Here is a 19,106-nt window from a genome sequence, read left to right on the forward strand (position 1 = left end):
GTCTCTCTGGTGCCGTGTGGAGGTGGCTGCTAAGCTGAGCAAAGTAGCGGGTCTAGTCGTTCGCTGTATTACTCTTACTCAAAGCTGTGATTACTGGACCATCTGACCATGACTCTCCAAGTAAACAATGAGTGTCACCTGTTTATGGGGTCACCTCACCAACTGAGGAGGTTTCCCCTAGTCTTGGGAGAGTAACTGCACCTGAGAGTTTGCCTCCACAGACCTGTGCCATGAACTGGTTCTTTGGCAAATTTCTGAAAGCAGCATCTTGTATCAACATAAGCCGCGTCATGATGAGAACAATTATTTGGCACTAACACTGACATTTTAAAACGCCCATACATACTACAATTGTTTTGCTTACAATTGTTTAGCTTCTTAAACATTAGAATGACAAATGTAAATATGAGGTATGGCACTTTTTTCTCATATCAGATAATCAAGAGTGCCTAGGAATAACAGGCTTGAAAATAGAAAGGTATTCCAACAGGTCTCTGTTATGTCCAGCTATGAAAACAAAGCAAAACCCTGGCTCGATTCTTCCTTTGATAAAAAATGGAGTCATTAAGATATTAAACACTTAATATTTTCCATATGGATAGACAGGAGGAGTCATTTCAGATAGATATCTCAGGAGAAATTATTGTTGCTTGAAGCAGAGGACTGGAGGATTTAACCCAAACCAGAAGCAGATATGAAGTTCATGGGCGGTGGGGGAGTTGGGCACGAATGACCATTTCTTTGCTAAGGTGATTTTTTTTTTATTTTTTTTTCAACGTTTTTTATTTATTTTTGGGACAGAGAGAGACAGAGCATGAACGGGGGAGGGGCAGAGAGAGAGGGAGACACAGAATCTGAAACAGGCTCCAGGCTCCGAGCCATCAGCCCAGAGCCTGACGCGGGGCTCGAACTCACGGACCGCGAGATCGTGACCTGGCTGAAGTCGGACGCTCAACCGACTGCGCCACCCAGGCGCCCCGCTAAGGTGATTTTTTTAAAGCTTGTGTAGTCCAGTGGACACCCTCCCCCCAAGGAAGGGGCTTAAATCTAGAATGGGGTCAAACTTCACTTGGTCATCTTTTTTTTTTTTTTTTTTTTTATAATTTATTGTCAAATTGGTTTCCATACAACACCCAGTGCTCATCCCACTTGGTCATCTTTGACCCATGGTGCTATTCATTTCTGCTTTGGAGATTGAAGTGCAAGTTATAGAGTTTTGTTCTTTGGAGATTAGGAAACCATTTTTGCTTTCTCTTTGAAGAAGTTTTGGCTATGTAATTATTCTAACAAAAAATGAAAGCTGAGCTATTTCCCTTAGATACAATTTTATCCCAGCTCACTCTGAGTATTTTTTTCTCCAGGAGTTTGCTTTTCAAACCAACAAGCTTGTTAAAGCAGCTAATACAAAATCAGCTTCTGATAATGAATTATTAATACAATACAAATGCTAGAACTGGAAGGGGGCCTTGCTTAGAAGTCATTGTCTAATTCCTACAATTTACAGATAATAATTGAGACTCAAAGTGTAGGCACCATATTTTTACACATTCTAACAAGAAATTTCAACTTCACTATCTCTTTTTAAATCAAGGTTTCTGAACTTTGGAACTTACCGTGATTTAATTATCTTTTAATCCCCACCCCACCCCTTTTTTACTGATCTCGTATGCTCAGAAATTGATTTCTTAAAAATCAAATTTTGGTTGTATGCAGAGCAACACTCTGATGTCCATGTTAGTGTCTCAAATATGATTCAGCTTCTTGTGATTTCTTAGACCTTATATGTCAGTGAAATTCCTCACACAAACCCTGATGAAAAATACAAGGACTCTACTCAGTTTGCTATAAGGAGAATTTCACAAAGACACAACACATTCTTCTAAAAACCACATAAGCAGGCAAAAGTTACAACACACAGAAATTATGAAAATTATATATTTTATTTATAGTTTAATCACAAGAACAATTTTTTTGTTCAAGATGTAAATACATACTAGAATAAACTCTGTAGAATATACAAAAAATACATACTTTTCCCATGAAAAATTTCTTTATAATAAATAGAAGGGAACACGTGTGTGGCTGATCCTGATAATGCTCCGTGTCTGCTTAGGTTTTCAGTCTGTTGATTTATTTTTAATCTCTTGAAAGACTGGGGGAGTTCCTTCTCCCCTAAAAGGTCGAGATAAATAATGCATGAAGCAATCCTCCCTCCTGATTTTTCCCTTTTCCTCCACATTTTTCCTTTTGATAGAGAGTTCAGCCTAAATTTCCACGCTTGCATTCAATCATTACAAAGCCTACAAATTATACAATGACTTCTAACCTGGCCCTCTAACAAAACAACTTTTTTCCCCCTTATAAATCATAAGAGACAGATGGCAAAATGGAGAAGAAAAAGGAAAGAGAAGGACGGGACAATAGGCATTGTGACGAATCTGGGAAACAGAACAAAGTGCACATCAGAGAGGGAAAGTTTGGTTTGACAGGTGAAATTCCCACAGCCCGCAGACAGCAATGGGAATAAAGCAGATGCCAGCCATTGCAAATCTGTGGATAATATTATTACCGGTAAAATCATTCAGATGCTAAGATACATTTCTTTCTACTCGACATTAACATCTCTATGTAGAAGCAAAGGTGAAGAGATCAGAGGAACCAGTTGCATTCCCCCTGGGAGATTCACACGCACTGCGCTGGGTCCCTCTGGTGTTACAGAGAGGGGGAGGAGCGTCAGTCCACTCTGCAAACTCTTTAGACTGGCCACCTTCTTTGCTTCCCAGCATCTTTTTAGCCTTAAGAAACGCCCTCCCCCCCCCCCCCAACTCTACCATCCTCTTTGACAATAAGCTCCATCACACCTTCAATAAATTAGAGACCGTCTGACGGAAGGAAACCCTTGGCCAAGGAATGCAGCAAACAACCCAGGAGTCAGAACGGCTACATCTGCCCTGCGAAATGAGATGGTTTCCAGGGCATAGAAGTGGGGACAGGAGAGGGGTGGGAGGGCTTGGTCCAGGACAGGAAAGGGAACCCACTAAGGCCTGGCGCGGGTAGCAAGGATGGCAGTTCTAGATACAGTCCCTGACTATGGGGAGGTGAGGTGCGTAGCGGTGCTTGTCGGGAGGTGGGGGCTGCCAATAGTCCATGTCAGAACCAGCCGGGCTGGCAGGAGATAAAGTGCAGCTGTAGGGGGAGGTGGAGTTGGAAGACGCCGAGGAGGACGGCGCCGGGCTGTTGGTGCAGCTCCAGGTGGAGGCAGGCGACGGACTGTCTCCGCTGCTGCTCAGGGAGGCGCTAGCGCTTCCCGGACTCAGCAACACGGTCTCGGAAAAGAGCGCCCCCGGCAGGCCTCCGCCGCCACCCCCGCAGTGGTCCGCCAGGCGAAGGGTCTCGGTAAGCGCCCAGATATAATTGTGGGCAAAGCGCAGGGTCTCGATCTTGGTAAGCTTGGCGTCCTCCGGGAACGTGGGGAGTACCTCGCGCAACGCGTCCAGCGCCGCATTGAGGTTGTGCATGCGGTTGCGCTCACGGTTGTTGGCCTTCAGTCTACGGGTCTTCTTGATGCGCTGCACGGTCTCGGCTGTCTTGGCGCCGCGGGAAACGGCCCGCGCCCTGGAGGGGCGCCGCTTGCATTCATGCACCAGACCCAGCAGCCGCGCTGGCCGGCAGCCCTCAGCTCCGGCCGACGGGCCGCCCAGCCCCCCGGGCCCGGCCTCGGCCCCAAGCTGCCGTCGCGCCCCTCCCGACGCGCCCAGCTCCTCCTCTTCCTCCTCGTCGGCGCTGGACGACAGTGGGGTGAGGGCAGCCGAGGCGGGGGAGGCCGAGCCGAGCAGGACCAGCACGTCCTCTTCCTCCTTCAACTCCAAGGTCTCGGATTTGACAAACATCCTACCGGGGAGAGCGGGGAGGAAGAAAGAACCAAACGAGATGTAAATACAGGAGCAGAGGCACGTTCTTGGTGCCAGCGGGAAGTACTCCTGCGCGCACCCACGAGGACTGGTTCGGAAGGGCGGCGCCAAGGAGGAACGTAGTTAGGGAAGAGACCCCGCCAGTGCTCTCCAAGCTCAGGAGAGCCCCTCGTTGTGTCCCCGCTGCCAGCCAACAGGGTCCCGCCCTCGGCTGGTCGACCTCGCGGCTGTGTTCCCGCCCGGAAAGAGACAGCAGCCCCTGGGACAAAGATTCTGTGCCTGCAAAGGGTGCTCGGACGTGGTGGAACAGAGTGCCGGAAAAGAGTGCCGGAAACACCCTTCCAAGTTGGAAGACACCGGCGGATACTTACGTAGTTCGCTCCCTCAGCGCGTCTCGGCGAAGCTATTACTTTGGCGTGTGCTGCGATTCTCCGCGCTGCCGGGAGCGCAGCGCTGCGTCCTTCTCTTAGCGTGAAAGCGGCGGATCTGGCGCGGCTCCGCGGGGGACCTCTCCGACTGGCGAGTTTGCCAAGAGCCCCGGAGGCCGCGGCGATCCGCCCGGGTCTCGTGTGTTGTGGTGGTGGTGCGTGTCTGTCTGTCAGTCAGTCCTCGGCCGTGCAGCTCCTGGCACGCGACTCCCGGGCACTCCAGTTAAAGCGAAGCTGCTTGTGGTTCAGTGGCTGCGTGTCTGGCACACGACTCTCCTTAAAACCCCTTATATACCACCAAGAAAACAATCAGATCTGCCCCCGGGGCCCCCACCTCCCCCCCAACCCCTGCCGCCGCCTCCTCCTCCCCCCTGTGCAGGCCCCCCTTCTCCCCCGCTTTTCCCTCCCCCGGCTTATTCTTTTCATTGCATTATCATCATTCATTTCTTTCTCTTTCTTCACCCACTTCCCCCCTCCCTGGCCCTGCCATCCATCCTCCTCCTCCCATCGCCCCCCGCCTCTCTTTTCCCCCTTTATCTAATCAGCATAAAATGGTTCTAAAGCTCCTGTTGGAGCTCGAGGCTGCGGTCGGAGCGGCTGAAGCCGCGGTGGCAGCTTCAGCTCAAGCTGCGGCTGTTGTCGCCGCCGCTGCCCATTGTGATTGGTGGCTCGCGCTCGGCTGGAGCGTGCCGCTAATTTATTAATGAATGGAGGTCGCGAGGCGCAGCTGGCCAATCAGGGCGCCCCGGACTCCGGGAGGCCTGCGAGCCACGCGCACCGGAGCCCGCTCCCTTTCAGCAGCTCATTAGGGGCCGGGGCGCCGGGGGCCGTTGGGGAGACGGAGGCTACCTCCCCCCGCCCCCGTCCTTGCGGCCGCACCCCACCCCCAGCTCCGGCGCGCGCTCGCGCACCGCACCAGGCGCTGCCCGGCCTCTCAGCTCCCGAGGAATTAGTTAATGGGGGTCAGAATCTCGGGGAAAGCAGCAACCCTCTGGTGCTACCCGGCGTCTCTTGGCAAAGCCTCTTAGGAGCTGTACCAAATAGTAAATTGTTTTAAAACGCATTCATTTGGTCACGGGAGGAGTGGGGTGTGGGTGGCGAGTTGTGGGCACATGGTGGGCAAACGTGTTTAGGTTCCAGAGAGAATGGCGTAGAAGGGTGAAGGAAGAGGACGTTGGAAGATTCATCGAGGCGTCTCCTAGAAGGGGAGATCCAGTGCGGGAGCGGTAGATGGGCTTTTAGAGGATGTGAGAATAAACGCACTCACAGGTTAAAGCTAAAAACCCTCCTCATTTTGCCGGTGACAAACGGAGTCTCCGGGAACCGACACAGGTTCTGTCTGTTCGTTTGCTTTGTTTTGTTTGTTTTGTTTTGGGGTTTAACCCCGCTTTACGGCAGAGCCAGACAACAAGGTGGCTTCCTTGCAAGGGTGGCAGCCAGCGGAGTGGGAGGAGCGGCCGACCTGCAGCGCCTGTGAGCGCCTGGGCTGAGCTGACATTTCCGTGACCTCTGCTCCGCGCTGGGGGGCGTTGTAGGGACAAGGGGCCCGTCCTCCCGATACTCGGCGCTTTTCAACGGAAAAATAGAGCCGAGGGCTACTGGACTTCGGAGGGAACTTGTTCTGAATTGCTCGTCAGCCCTCCCTCTCTCCTCCTCCCCCACGCTCACGCCCACCCTCTTGTCGCCTTGACTGACTTTTCTTAGAGACCGAACCAGAGTCCCTAGAAGTGTGTGTGCCGGATGGAGCGTTAGACCGTGCCAGAGTAGCTGACAAGAATCTGGACTGCGGTAGATAGGAGAGGAGTCCCTTGAGTTCCCTTTTGCAAATTCAGTTTAAGCAAGGCGTATTTGGAACGGTGGAAGTTGAAAAGTGACAAGAGAGAAAAGATTCTTGTCTGCAGGTCTCTGTGTCACTCAGGTTGTAGGAATTGGAAACAAATTTATTTCAGAGAAGGGCATGATGAAAGCGGTTGTTAGTGTTTTGGCATGGTTTCAATTTGTTTTATGTTTTCTGCATGGAGTAACAGCAGGATTGGAAGGTGCAAAGTAAAGAAAATGAAAATTAGAATCCCGTAAAAGAGACTTTTGCCCACTGCAGCCCTCCAACCTCCAGACTCCCTTCTGTCTTGAAATGATTTGAAAACTGCCACAATTTTCACTTTGCTCATTGATATTTGTGTTTCGCCTCTCTTCCCCTTGGAAAGCAAGTTCCCTACGCTTAAAACCATTATTTCTCCAGATGCCCCCTCAATCTTTTCAGAACAGCTTGATTTCATGTGTTAGCAGTGCAAACATTTATAAAGAAGAAAGACACTTTCAGTCTCCAGAATACAGCATCTGCCTCTCTCACACTTCTTCGGGTCTCTGATTCTGGATCATGAGCCTACAGAATCAGAACTTCATAAAAGAGTTTGATCAAGCAGAAGATAGGTCAGTAGTAAAAGTTACCAGAAGTGCTTTACTATGGTTGCATGTATATCTTAACATTATTTTGCAGGTGATGCTCACTGATACCAAACAAGTGAATACTCTTCGCAGTACCTCTAAAAGAAAGCCTTCAAAGTCATGGCTAGCGGGTCAAGATTGAAGGAACACAGGAACACTGCAGTGGATGCAAGATTTTTGTGTTAATTTGAGTGAAACAGAGGATGAGAATGCTGGGTTCTGAGGAAACGATCAAAGACTGCTAAAAAGAAATACTGGGATGATGGGAGGAACCACGCACGGAGTGTCAGTCTTTAGATAGATACATCTCATGTAGGAGTTGCCAGCAAAGAATGACAAGCCAACTGGTTAATGTAACAGAAAGCAAAGGAAGGTTTATCTCGGTATCAGTAGAAACGTACCCTTTGGACAGGTTGTTGTAAAATTTTGGTTTGGCTAGAAAGTGCTGGGTCGATACGATAAAATATATTTGGGTGAAGAACAGAATCAGAATCCAGTTAAGAAGCTTAAAGGAAAATCTGGTAAATCTTGTATAACTCTACACAGAGATCAAACTGGGTCTAATGCTTAGTGCTAGTGAAACACACAATGGATTTCTTTAGTTGATTGTTAACAGCATTTGGGTGTCTGACTTCCCAGCTTTTATGTTCTCCCAGGTTTTATGTTTTTATGATGCACCGAAGGGGTGCATGCTTTCTCTTGTCAAAATCCAAACTTTCTACACCGTAAGAAGTTAATAATACATATTTAAGCATGTTCTGTGCAGATATTTAGTAAAGATAAAATATCATGAGGGTAAACTGCACATTTTGGATTCCAGAAATTTCCTTCAAAAGGGAAAATTCTGCGGAGAAACTTAAGGTTTCAAACATAGACGTAAATCAGCTTCTAATCTTTATAAATATAAGGATATCATGGAGTTCATAGAATTTTATCTTTAAAATAAGGGTTTCTTTGGGTGTATGCAGTGGTGTATCTTAGATTACTGTGCAAAGTACAGAGTTTTTAAAAATCACCCTTTATATCATCTTGGAATTCTAAGAATTTTGGTTGTATGTTTGTGTTATAGCTTTCAAGAGAATCGTCACTCAGTAACAGAGCACTTCTGGAAATATTTCCCACTATGAAGAATATTATTTTTAAAAAGAAAAGAAAAGAAACAACTCCAAGAACAGTCTAACAACACTAGTGAAAGTCCAGAAACCAACCATTCACACTCAGTTGCAGAATTCTTTTTGTTCAGCATTTTGCTCAGTTTTGCTGAAAGAAAGAAATTTTAATTTGTACTCAGATGTGCGAAGACGTGACCGACGCCAAATATCCTTAGCTGGACTCTTCTAGCACTCTTTTAACTTAAATAAATTCAAGAGGCACTTGTGTGGTCTAAAAGATTGTCCAGATGAAACGAGGCTGAAATGTTATGCGAAGGGGGAGGGGAGCGCGTGAATAGCATCAGTGAGGACGGTGACCGAGGGCCGCTCCTGTCCACTGCGTGAACTGTCCTGAAGGGTCAAACTGTTCATCTTCAGCCCTTCTTTCAGTGTGCAATCCTACTTTAAGAGAACAAAAGCTCAAAGCAGGCAGTTATCAAGAGATGGGAGCACAATGATTTAAACTCGTCCCTAAGCCTTCGAAAGAAAGGGGGTCGAATCGTGTAGGGAGAGAAAAGTGAAGTAAGGGGAGGGGTGAGAGGGTGGAGATCTTTAGAAAGTCTTTGTTGCCTCTAAGAAGCTTGAACTTTGAGGCGACCCAAAAGCCCTAAAGTTTAGGGTAGGTGTTGCTGTGGGGCCATAGGCTACATCCCATCCACACTTCGACCTCACAAGTGGCCAAAGAGGGCAAATGGTCTCCTCCCCAAACTCACGCTGCTGCAGGTGAATGCGGGGGTGAGGGTGGGCGGGGAGGCCGCGAGGGAGGGCTCTTTTCCCAGAGTGCAGGAGGAAAAATTTGCCTGCCCAGCGAGCCTGTCCCCCAATTCCCAGTAAACCACCCTGCCTGCAAGGAGAGGGAGCATCTACACCCTGCTAAAAGGATAGGGTGCCGTGCCTGCCAAAGGGATTTTATAGCCTAATGTCCTAATCCCCCGAGGGAGCGCTGAGAAAGGCGTAAAGATGGAGAGAAAAAGTTAGCCAATCCTGAAAATGGTTAGTTCTTCACTGGGGGCTGCAAACGCCGTTTCCAGGGCCGGGGAGGCCGGGCTGGAAAAGGTTAGCTTTCCTCGCCGAGGACTCCTCGCGCTGCCAGAGTTCATTTGTGACGACAAGCGCTGGCAGCTAGTGTGAGCTCGGGGTATATTGGCGGTCCCCTTCCGGGGAGCCAAGGAAGCCCACAGGGGGAAAAAAAAGAAAAAACAAAACTATGTGAAATCACGCCCCACTTTCGTCCTGGACCCCTGCATGGATTTCCCAGTCTTCCCCGGCTTTCCCCTCGGATCCTGTCCGGGGAGGACTGGGCATCACCCTCGTACTGGAGAGGTGCAAGCTAGGAGCTTCACCGCGCCAGCGCCCCCGCCCCCCTCTTCCATAAACTGGTAGTCGCGGAGAAATCGACGGGAGGAGATCCAGGGAAGGGTAGACCATCTCCCCACCAGACCCCACCCTACTCCCTGTCGGAGCCCCATTCCCGAGATCCTCGCTCCAAGCCCGCACAAAGTGCTTTGGTCCCTCAAGCCAAATATTCAGGGAACCCATCTTGACGCACGAGGTCGTCTTGAAGGCGGCGAGATGTGCCCGGCAAGCGAGGGGAGGCTCCCTTTCTTCCGCCCGGACCCTAACCCTGTCCCCATCAGCTCTGGAAAGGCAGTGCCCTACAGGCTTCTCCTCACTCCTTAAAAGACCCAAGTGCCCCTTTGCTTTCCCAAGAAGGAAAGAAATCCCTGTTAGAAGATTTTGCCAATCCACGCCAGCTTTCTGATTGTTTTCTTCAGGTAAGAGGAAAAGAACAGCCGGCGCGTGAATGGGGACCTGGGGGCCCACTAGTGAAAGAAGGCTCCCCCACCCTAACCCTCTGTGCCTGCAAAAAGGGACATTGGCTATCCAGGGGAAAGTGCAAGAAAGAGAGCACTAATCGCTGAACCAGGAGACAAACACGATTACCAGCTCCGAGCCTTGAGTCAGAAAGTCTCATAGACTTTAAGATGTTAATCCCCAGCATAATCCTTCCTTTGGCGTGTAGGAATAGTGCAGCCACAAGAGTTGTTTTGTTATTTATATTGGCGTTTAATAAAACTCAGCCAGTGGTGAATGGGCTGCCCACTCTCCAATGGTAATTAATTCCCTATTTCAGTGACCCAATTGTCCTGGGACAGAGCGTTGGGCCCGTCCCGGTGCCCCGGTCCCCCTTTGTGCGGATACACGGCCCTCGTGCTTCAACAGCTATGGAAACTCATTCTTTTGATGTCATTCAAGGAGTTTTCCTTGGGCATCTTCTAAACTTCAAGGACCCTTTTCTTTCTCCGTTTCATGAAAAGCAGTGCGAGCTTGACCACCTCTGTAGAATTTAATGATTTGGTGAAAGGGCCCTTTGGGTTTGTATAAGGAGTTAGACTGAGAGAAAGGAAATTTGGCAGCCTGCTCCCTCGCCCGGACAGTACCGAACCTGGAAAACACAAAACTTATTCAGAGCGATGGATAAAGATCTGAAAGCTGATTTTCCCCTCTGCTTTCCCCACTAAAGAAAAAAACAGAACCCCCCAAACACCGAATTCTCTTCTGGAGATAAATGTATTTTTCATTGTTGCTGATATAGATTTTTGAAAAGGGTGAGATTGCACTAAATAAATTCGAATCTTTAGGAGAGAAGTTTCTTTAATCGTATCTTTGGGGAATAGGAGGATCCGTTTACCGCTTTAACTCATTCATTCAATCATCCCTCCTTCCTACGTTCAAAATACACTTAATGAGTACCCTATGTGTGCCAAGCACTGTACCAACCCCTGGGAACAATGCGACGCGCAAGACAGACACGATTTCTACTCCCATAAAGCTTGCATTCAAATAAGTAGGCAAGAAAAGAGAGAGAGTTGCAGAAATCAGGAAAACGTGTGTTGTGTGGACGATAAGACAGTGTTACTAGCGTCAAGAGAGAGCGAGACTACGTTTTCTTTTGAGAGACCCAAAGTACATTTTAGAACCCAAAACATTCCGGGTCGACCCTTGTCGCTGATGTATTCATTCTTTCATTGCCCCCGAGTCTCCTCGAGCGCCTACTGTGTGCCAGGCGCCGTGCAAGGCGCAGAGTACGCACCTCGAGCGAACCAGACAGCTGCGGCCGGCTCGGTGGTTGGTCACGTCAGTGTGCTAATGCCATCGCTGACACCGCACTCCGCGGAGCGGCGACGGCCGGGTCTCCAGGCCGGGAGGGGGCGGCCGCGGCGCGCCCGGGCAGCGCTCCCTGCACAAGTAGCTCGTCTATGTCTTTATACGCATTTCCAAAAAAACTTCGCAAGTCACAGAAACAATACAGAATTCAACTAAGAAAATACAGAGTGAACCATATGGCCTGGGTGGCTCGAGTCGGCTGCATTTTCCTCCAGACAAAGAAGGGATTGAGAGTTGAAGGAAAGGAGAAAAAAACCAACTTTCCGGCTGATGAAGCTGTTGTCTGGAGGCAATGATCCCAAATCTGAAGGCTTTATTCCGGCTCCGACGGAGACGTGATATGTCATATGATTAGCATCTTTCATATTTACAAGAGTGGTATGGGCTGCCAGTCTTGAGAGAAAGGCCAGAGAAAGAAGGGGGCATATGCTGAAATGGATTTTGCATTTGAAAGAGAGAAAGGAGATCGGATAAATACACTTAAACGAGGATTTCGTTTTACTCCTGTTGAGTTCTAATGGATTGTTGATTGAGATTTTAGGGGCCTGGAACCGAGGTGTCAGCAGTAATTTAAAGAAGGCATTCAGTCCCCCAGCGCCTCTTTTCTCCGTTTCCCCCTCCCACCCCTCCCACCGTCTCTCATTTACGCCTTCAAGCAGTACCGGGACGGAGAAGGCTTTTAAAACAAAACACAAAACAAGATCTCACGCGAGGGCTACATCCGAGGGAACGCGAGCGGCTGATGGGTTTGGAAGAGGCGCCCCCTACCGCCGGCCGCACCCCCGGGGTCAGGCTCCCTTCCGGTCACACCTAGAGTTAAGCGCAGAGGGTCCAGGGGAGCTGGGCGCGCGGCGAGGTCCTGGCGCCCCCTGGCGGGACTACGGGCGGACCACGGCGGGGCCCGGGGTCCGCCGGCTGCAAACAGGACTTTGGGCTGTCCGTCACTTCGCAGTTCCTCCGGTGGTACCCTCTGGTGCCTTCACCTGGACTTGTTTTACAAACGCATGGCACCCGGCCACTTCTAACCATCAGACTCCAAAGCGTCCGTAGTGTGTGTGCGCCTCGGAGCCGAAGTAAACATACAAGGCACCTCCCCCAGCGATTCTGATGGCGGCCAAGTTTGAGAACAAGGGGGCCTAGGCCCCAAGACTTTTGTTTTGAGGATTTCTCTATTCACCAGCTAGAAGTGACGCCAAGATGCAGTAGACTAAGGAAAAGGCCTGAATTCCAGACTGTTGAAAGGACTTCATATGCACTTATTGAGCATACACTATATCTGTATATTATATAAAGGGTGTAGATGAATGTTTCTCCTGACACACAAAGAGCCACTTTCCAGACTCCTTCTCAGATTGCTTGCGGTTCCCCTAGTATATGTTTTTATCCTCCAAATTGATATTCGATACACATTTTAGCTGGATATCATGTATGTTGGGAGAGGGGGCTATGAGGCACACAGTGCCAATTGCCTTAAGCTTCATCCCTTGGATTCAGAGGCTCAAATTCCAATTTCTGCTACCCATTTTCATTTCTTCCCCACTAGAATGTACTTGTCTTTAACTTTGTCAGGCAAATTGGGCTTTCCCAATTGTCAAAGATAACTTAAGGACTTACAATTTTAGCACTTCACCTGTGATTCTTTTAAGTTTGACCATATTTACCAATGTAGAGTCTGACTAATAATAAGTTATAGTATTACCACAATAACAAAATGTCATGCAAACTTTAAAATATTTTTGGCAGATATTTCACCTTTAAAATCATGATGTAATTCTTAGTATGACTCCAGTTTGTAGACAATATGTATACTTGAAAGATTGCAGGGACATAAAAACACATACATCCTGGAAAGAAAAATATTCATAGTGCTTTTTTTTTTTTTTTTTTTTTTTTTTTGCCATTGGGTAGTGGTAATTGAAATTTTCTTCTTTGTGTTTGCCAGGTAAATTTGGGGACATTTATAATCAGACATTATTATTTAAAAGCTAATGACCTTCTGGGGTTCACCTTTGTCTTTTGTAGTGTTTCTCAAAGATTGGGGGTAAATTTCAGATCAGAGATGCCTGAACCGGGGTGAGTTAGATCATAGAACTCCTTCACGGTTAAAATTAAGGATCACACAGATGGATCGATTGATCCATCTTTGGTTGATTGATATTGATTGATATTGGCTTCTGTAACTTGAAAACCAACATTTAAAACTTGCTCTTGAACCACAGTGTAAACATTGTTGTATAGGAAACATTCAGTGCTAATTTCAATATTTTTGTAAATCACAATTCTTGGGGTTGGATAGGGAAAGGAAATCTCCTTGATGCTATTGTTTTCTATATTCTGGGTAAATCACATATAATTTTCCCAAAGAGATGAGATCTCATCACAGATAGTGTTTTGATGGATATCTAAAGAAAGATTTTTTAACCATGTATCGAAGGAATATATCCCCCTTTTAAATGGCACTTGTTAACAGAAAATTCTTTGTGTCTAATCTTCCTTAAATGTACTTCTTCTTGACCTGTTCTTAGTAGTGATTAAAAACTTTCCTCCTCTTACATTCTGTGCTTGAAAATACGGCATTTAAAACTTCTATTTAAAAACCAGTCAGGATCCAGAAATTGTTTAATTCTGAATTTTGCTTTCTGATGCTATTAGGGCTTTGGCTTTATTGACAGAAGCCATCTTTACCCTGAAGGAGACTATTGTGGGTTTCTGTTTAACTTTGCATTTTTATAGCACCAATCATCACACTGAAACTATGTTGTGTTATTGTCTGTGTATGAGGCAGCAGGACTGAGAATAAGAGAAAGGAAAGGATTTGCCAGAGGATAATGGCATTCTTCTCAGCAAATTCTCTTTTTCTCCAAGGTTTTTTTATTTTTGAGGATTTGAGAGTTCATTTTCTCTTGGTGAAAGGAAAAGAATAATTTCACAGTATTAAGCAGAAAAATCAAGAGATATTTTCTAAAGTTTTTTTATGGTAAATGTCTGTTAAGAAATTTCTGAAAAAGAAAACTTTTTTAAATTTCCCAGCTGCACTGAATCTAATATGCCCCTAAAAATTGGAGGAAAATACAGTTTATTTTTTGCATGAATCTGATCACCTTTTATCCTTATACTTCAAATTATTTGGGCTACATTGGATTTGAGATCAACAGTTTCTCAGAAAACAAGTCATTGGAAGGCTTAAAGGAAGTTGTTTTATGACGAAGTGCATTGTTCCTGAGAATAAATGGCTGGCTGCTCCCGAAAAATCACATGGTATTTGGTTTTCTCTCCGAATATTCCTTTGGCACAGTGTCTCACAAAATAGGCATAAACAGTGCTTACCTACTCCCATGGTGATGCTTGGAAACAATTCTTTTGTTCAAAATAAGCTAACCAAGGAGTAGTGTCTTATTAAAATACAGTAAAACCTTGGTTTGTCATCATAAGTCGTTCAGGAAACACGCTTGTAATCCGAAGCACTTGTGTATCAAAGTGAATTTCCCCGTAAGAAATAATGGAAACTCAGATGATTCATTCCACAACCCAAAAATATTCATATAAAAAATGATTACAATACTGTAATATAATACCAAATAATTTTTAAAATGCAAAATATAAAGAAAAATACACAAATTAACCTGTACTTATCTTTGAAAACCTTTGTGGCTGGTGTGAAGGAGACAGAGACAGAAGGGTTATTGTGTAGGACGACTTTCACTATCACTAATGGAATCACTGCTATCTTTTGGCAAAGTGGAATCTTTTTCTTTTTGTGCAGCTTTAACAAGGAACCTATCCAAGGACATTTGCTTTTGCCTCCTGTTGAGGATTTTGCCGAAATGTGACATTGCATTGTCGTTAAACAGATTCACCACTCACACTGCTACAGCCTTATTCTGGTGGTGCTTTTTTTATACAAAATTTTGCACTGTTTCCCACATTTTACACATCTCCCTAATCTCATTTGAAGGGAGGGGTTCCTCTGCTTTTTTCTCCTTCTCTGCAGAAAAGACACAGATGTAGACTTGTAATAAAATCTTGCAATTTCGGCCACTCACATACCTTGTTCATACTTTTTGATGATTTCCTTTTTAACTTCCAACATAATCATCTCCTTCTTACTGCCTTTCTTTTCACCTTTTTTCTACATGGGGGCCATTGTATATGCTAACACGGATGTTGAGTACAGTATTAATAAATGCTTGTCATCTACTGTATTTAATGTAACTGGCAATAAGGCAGCAGAGGAAAGGGTCTATATCTATAGGCAGCCTGACCTAGAATGAAGCAAAGCATTCCTAAGCTTCCTCTTGTATGGAAAAGCAAAGGACTGTCCATAGGTGCTTTGAAGTGACAAAAAAATACACTAGTGCCAGTTGTGGGCACCTTCCAGTGTTCTGAAAATGTTAACTGATTTGTGCCAAACACCTCAGCCTGAGACTGAGCATCCGAGCAGGGGAGATCAGCCACAATGTAGCAATGAGAGAGAGAAAGAACCACTGGCTCAGTTGTGATCATGTGACATTTGTCATCACTTACTACTTGTATGGCAAGACATCACTCGTTTATCAAGTTAAAACTGATTAGAAATGTTGACTTGTCTTGTGGAACACCCGCAGAACAAGTTACTTGGAATCTAAGGTATTACTGTAACAGGTTTTTCCTTCCCTCTTAACTGAAAAGCTCAAAGTGCTTTTTCTTCTTCTCATAAAATAGAAATAAAAGCAAGTAAGACATACAGATTTTTTAAATAATAAATACAACAAATTAAATAAAATATATGCACACAGTCTAATAAGAAGTCAGTAATACATTTCTTGGTTCCAAGCATTTGGCCAAGAAAGGATACCTAGTGATTTCAATCATAATTTGGCAACTGAAATTCTAACTTAATATTTATGGAGAAATAAATCTGTAACTAGAGAACACAGAGTAAATTTAATCACTGTAGAAAGTCAAGTCAAAATTTAGGTTAACACAGCATTCACAGAGATGAGGACCATCACTTTTTCTTCTTGTTTCTTTTCATTAAGCAATATTGATTACATAATATGTAGTTGATAGATGTATCAAGGCTGTGTCAGATCAGCATCAGTGATCTTGATAAAACTTTTTTTTTAAAGTTTATTCATTTATCTTGAGAGAGAGAGAGAGAGAGAGTGCAAGCAAGCATGACTGGGGAGGGGCACAGAGAGGGGAAGAGAAGGAATCCCAAGCAGGCTCTGCACTGTCCGTGGAGAGCCCCACATGGGGTTTGATCTCACAAACTGGGAGATCATGACCTGAGCAGGAATTAAGAGTCAGATGCTTAACCAAATGAGACACCCAGATGCCCCAAAACTGTGTTCTAAAGCAATGATTTCTTGGGCAGTTTTTTCTCCACTTAATCTTTCCCCGTATTTTTTGGTTGTAGTGAACAGCCAGGAAGGCAGTGTTTTCAGGCTGATACCTGATGAAAACTGAGAAAATAGAAACTACTTCTTTTTTTTTGTTAATTTATTTTTTCAAGTTTATTTTTATTTATTTTGAAAGAGAGAGAGCAAGTTGGGGAGGGGCAGAAAGAGAGGGAGACATAATCCCAAGCAGGCTCTGCGCTGACAGTGCAGAGCCCAATGTAGGACTTGAACTCATGAACTGTGAAATCATGACCTGAGCCAAAATCAAGAGTTGGACCCTTAACCGACAGAGTCACTCAGTCGCCCCTGTTTATTTATTTTGAGGGAGAGAGCACAAGAGAGTGGGAGAGGGGCAGAGAGAGAGAGAGAGAGGGAGAGAATCCCAAGCAGGCTTCATGCTGTCAGCATAGGGCTTAATGCCACAAACCGTGAAATCATGACGAGCTAAAATCAAGAGTCTAACACTTAACCAACTGAGCCACCCGGGTGCTCCATTTTTTTTAAGTTTATTTATTTATTTTGAGACACACACACACACACACACACACACACACACCAAGGTCACATATTAATTAAAGGTCAGGATCCCAGTCACAGACTAGATCTGTCACACTGTATACCCAGACTTGAGAACTCCAAGCCTATGCCCTTCCCTTGAGAAATGCAAAGAAATATTTGAAACAATGACTGAAATTTCCCCCCAAATTAATACCAAACACCAAATCACAAATCCAGGAACCTCAGAGAGTACCTAGCAGGATAAATGCCCCATTCCCACCCACCCCCCCCCCACCTCCTGCTAAAAATCACCTAGGCTTTATCATTTTCAAATTGCAGAAAATCAAAGATGAAGAAAAAATACTAAAAGAAGCTGGGTTGGGGCAGGAAGGAATACCTTACCTGTAGAGGGGCAAAGATAAGAATTACAGTTGACTTCTCCTCAGAAACCATGTAAGCAAGAAGACGGTAGAGTGAAATATTTAGTGTTGGATTAAATATTATTTATTAACACTAAATATTTAGTGTTGAGACAAAAAAATAAAAATAAAAATAAACAAACAAAAAATGCCACTCACCTAAAATTCTGTACCCTGAGAAATTATCCTTCAAAAGTGAAGGTGAAATAAAGGCTTACTCAGGAATACAAATATTGAGGGCATTTTTTGGCCAGTAAATCTGCCTTGTCAGAAATGTTAAAAAAAGTTCTTTTGATGGGAATGCAAGCTGGTGCAGCCACTCTGGAAAACAGTATAGAGGTTCCTCAAAAAACTGAAAATAGAATTACCCTATGACCCAGCAATTGCACTACTAGGCATTTATACATGGGATACAGGTGTTCTGTTTTGAAGGGACACATGCACCCCCATGTTTATAGCAGCATTATCAACAATACCAAAGTATGGAAAGAGCCCAAATGTCCATCGATGGATGAATGGATAAATAAGATGTGATATATATATATGTGTGTGTGTGTGTGTGTGTGTGTGTGTGTGTACACACACACACACACACACACACACACAATGGAGTATTACTCGGCAATCAAAAAGAATGAAATCTTGCCATTTGCAACTACGTGGATGGAACTGGAGGGTATTATGCTAAGTGAAATTAGTCAGTCAGAGAAAGACAAAAATCATATGACTTCATTCATATGAGGACATTAAGAGACAAAACAGATGAACATAAGGGAAGGGAAAAAATATAAAAACAGGGAGGGGGACAAAACAGAAGAGACTCATAAATATGGAGAACAAACTGAGGGTTGCTGGAGGGGTTGTGGGAGGGGGAGTGGACTAAATGGGTAAGAGGCACTAAGGAATCTACTCCTGAAATCATTGTTGCGCTATATGCTAACTAATTTGGAGGTAAATTTTTAAAAATAAAAAATTAAATTAAAAAAAAGTTCTTTTGAGAGAAGGAAAATGATATAGTTAAGAAATTCAGATCTACATAAAGAAGAAGAACTCCAAGTAAAGAATAGGTGAGGGTAAAATGAAACCCTTTATTATTCTTATTTTTAATTGACCTAACAGAAAACAATTTGTTCAAACTAATAATAACAACAGTGTATTGAGTTATGTATACTTATGAGTATATGCTTATGTCTGCTTATATATAAGTGAAATGAATAAAAGCAAAGATACAAGGAACGGGAGAAAGGAATTAGGTTTATTGTGTTATTATAAGGTACTCATGCTACCTGTGAGGTGGTATAATGTTACTTGAAAATGGATCTGGATTAGTCATAAATACATATTGCAAACTCTAGGCAATCACTAAAAAAAGTAAAAAACTAAGAACAAACCAACAAAAGCAAAAACAAAAAAAGAAGTCTAACTGACACACTAAGGAGGAAAAGAAAATGTAATCATATAAAATGTTCAATTGAAAGCAAAAAAGGTAGAAAAAGACAAGAAGACAAAACAGGAATAAAGATCAAGGACAACAACAATAATGAATATGGGAGATATTAATCCAAATATATCAACAATACTTTGAATGTCAATGCTCTAAATGCACCAATTAAAAAACAGAGTCTGTCAGAGTGGTTCAAAAAACAGAACACAACTATATGTTGTCTACTGGAAAACCACTTTGACTACAGACAAATTATAGATT

General features: G+C 44.7%; 1 protein-coding gene and 1 long non-coding RNA gene across 2 annotated transcripts; one reads left to right on the forward strand and one right to left on the reverse strand.

Annotated features, from left to right (window-relative positions):
• Nucleotides 1–2,009: 2,009 nt before the first annotated feature.
• NEUROG2 (neurogenin 2) lies at nt 2,010–4,648 on the reverse strand. The gene is made up of 2 exons (XM_060654405.1): nt 4,283–4,648; nt 2,010–3,891 (listed from the first exon to the last, which is right to left on the reverse strand). Exon 2 carries the CDS (start codon nt 3,888–3,890, stop codon nt 3,072–3,074), a length of 819 nt encoding a protein of 272 aa, XP_060510388.1. The 5' UTR covers nt 3,891; nt 4,283–4,648; the 3' UTR covers nt 2,010–3,071.
• A 594-nt stretch (nt 4,649–5,242) lies between these two features.
• Nucleotides 5,243–8,449, forward strand: LOC132693276 (uncharacterized). Its single transcript, XR_009616698.3, has 3 exons — nt 5,243–5,382; nt 6,600–6,769; nt 7,854–8,449. It is a non-coding gene; the product is annotated as an uncharacterized LOC132693276 (long non-coding RNA).
• Nucleotides 8,450–19,106: the final 10,657 nt, after the last annotated feature.

The sequence above is a fragment of the Panthera onca genome, chromosome B1, assembly GCF_046562875.1.
Source record: "Panthera onca isolate mPanOnc1 chromosome B1, mPanOnc1 haplotype 2, whole genome shotgun sequence".
NCBI lineage: Eukaryota > Metazoa > Chordata > Mammalia > Carnivora > Felidae > Panthera > Panthera onca.

Bases quoted from the DNA above. Each gene is read 5' to 3' on its own strand.
- NEUROG2 (XM_060654405.1), bottom strand. From the start codon at position 3,890: ATGTTTGTCAAATCCGAGACCTTGGAGTTGAAGGAGGAAGAGGACGTG.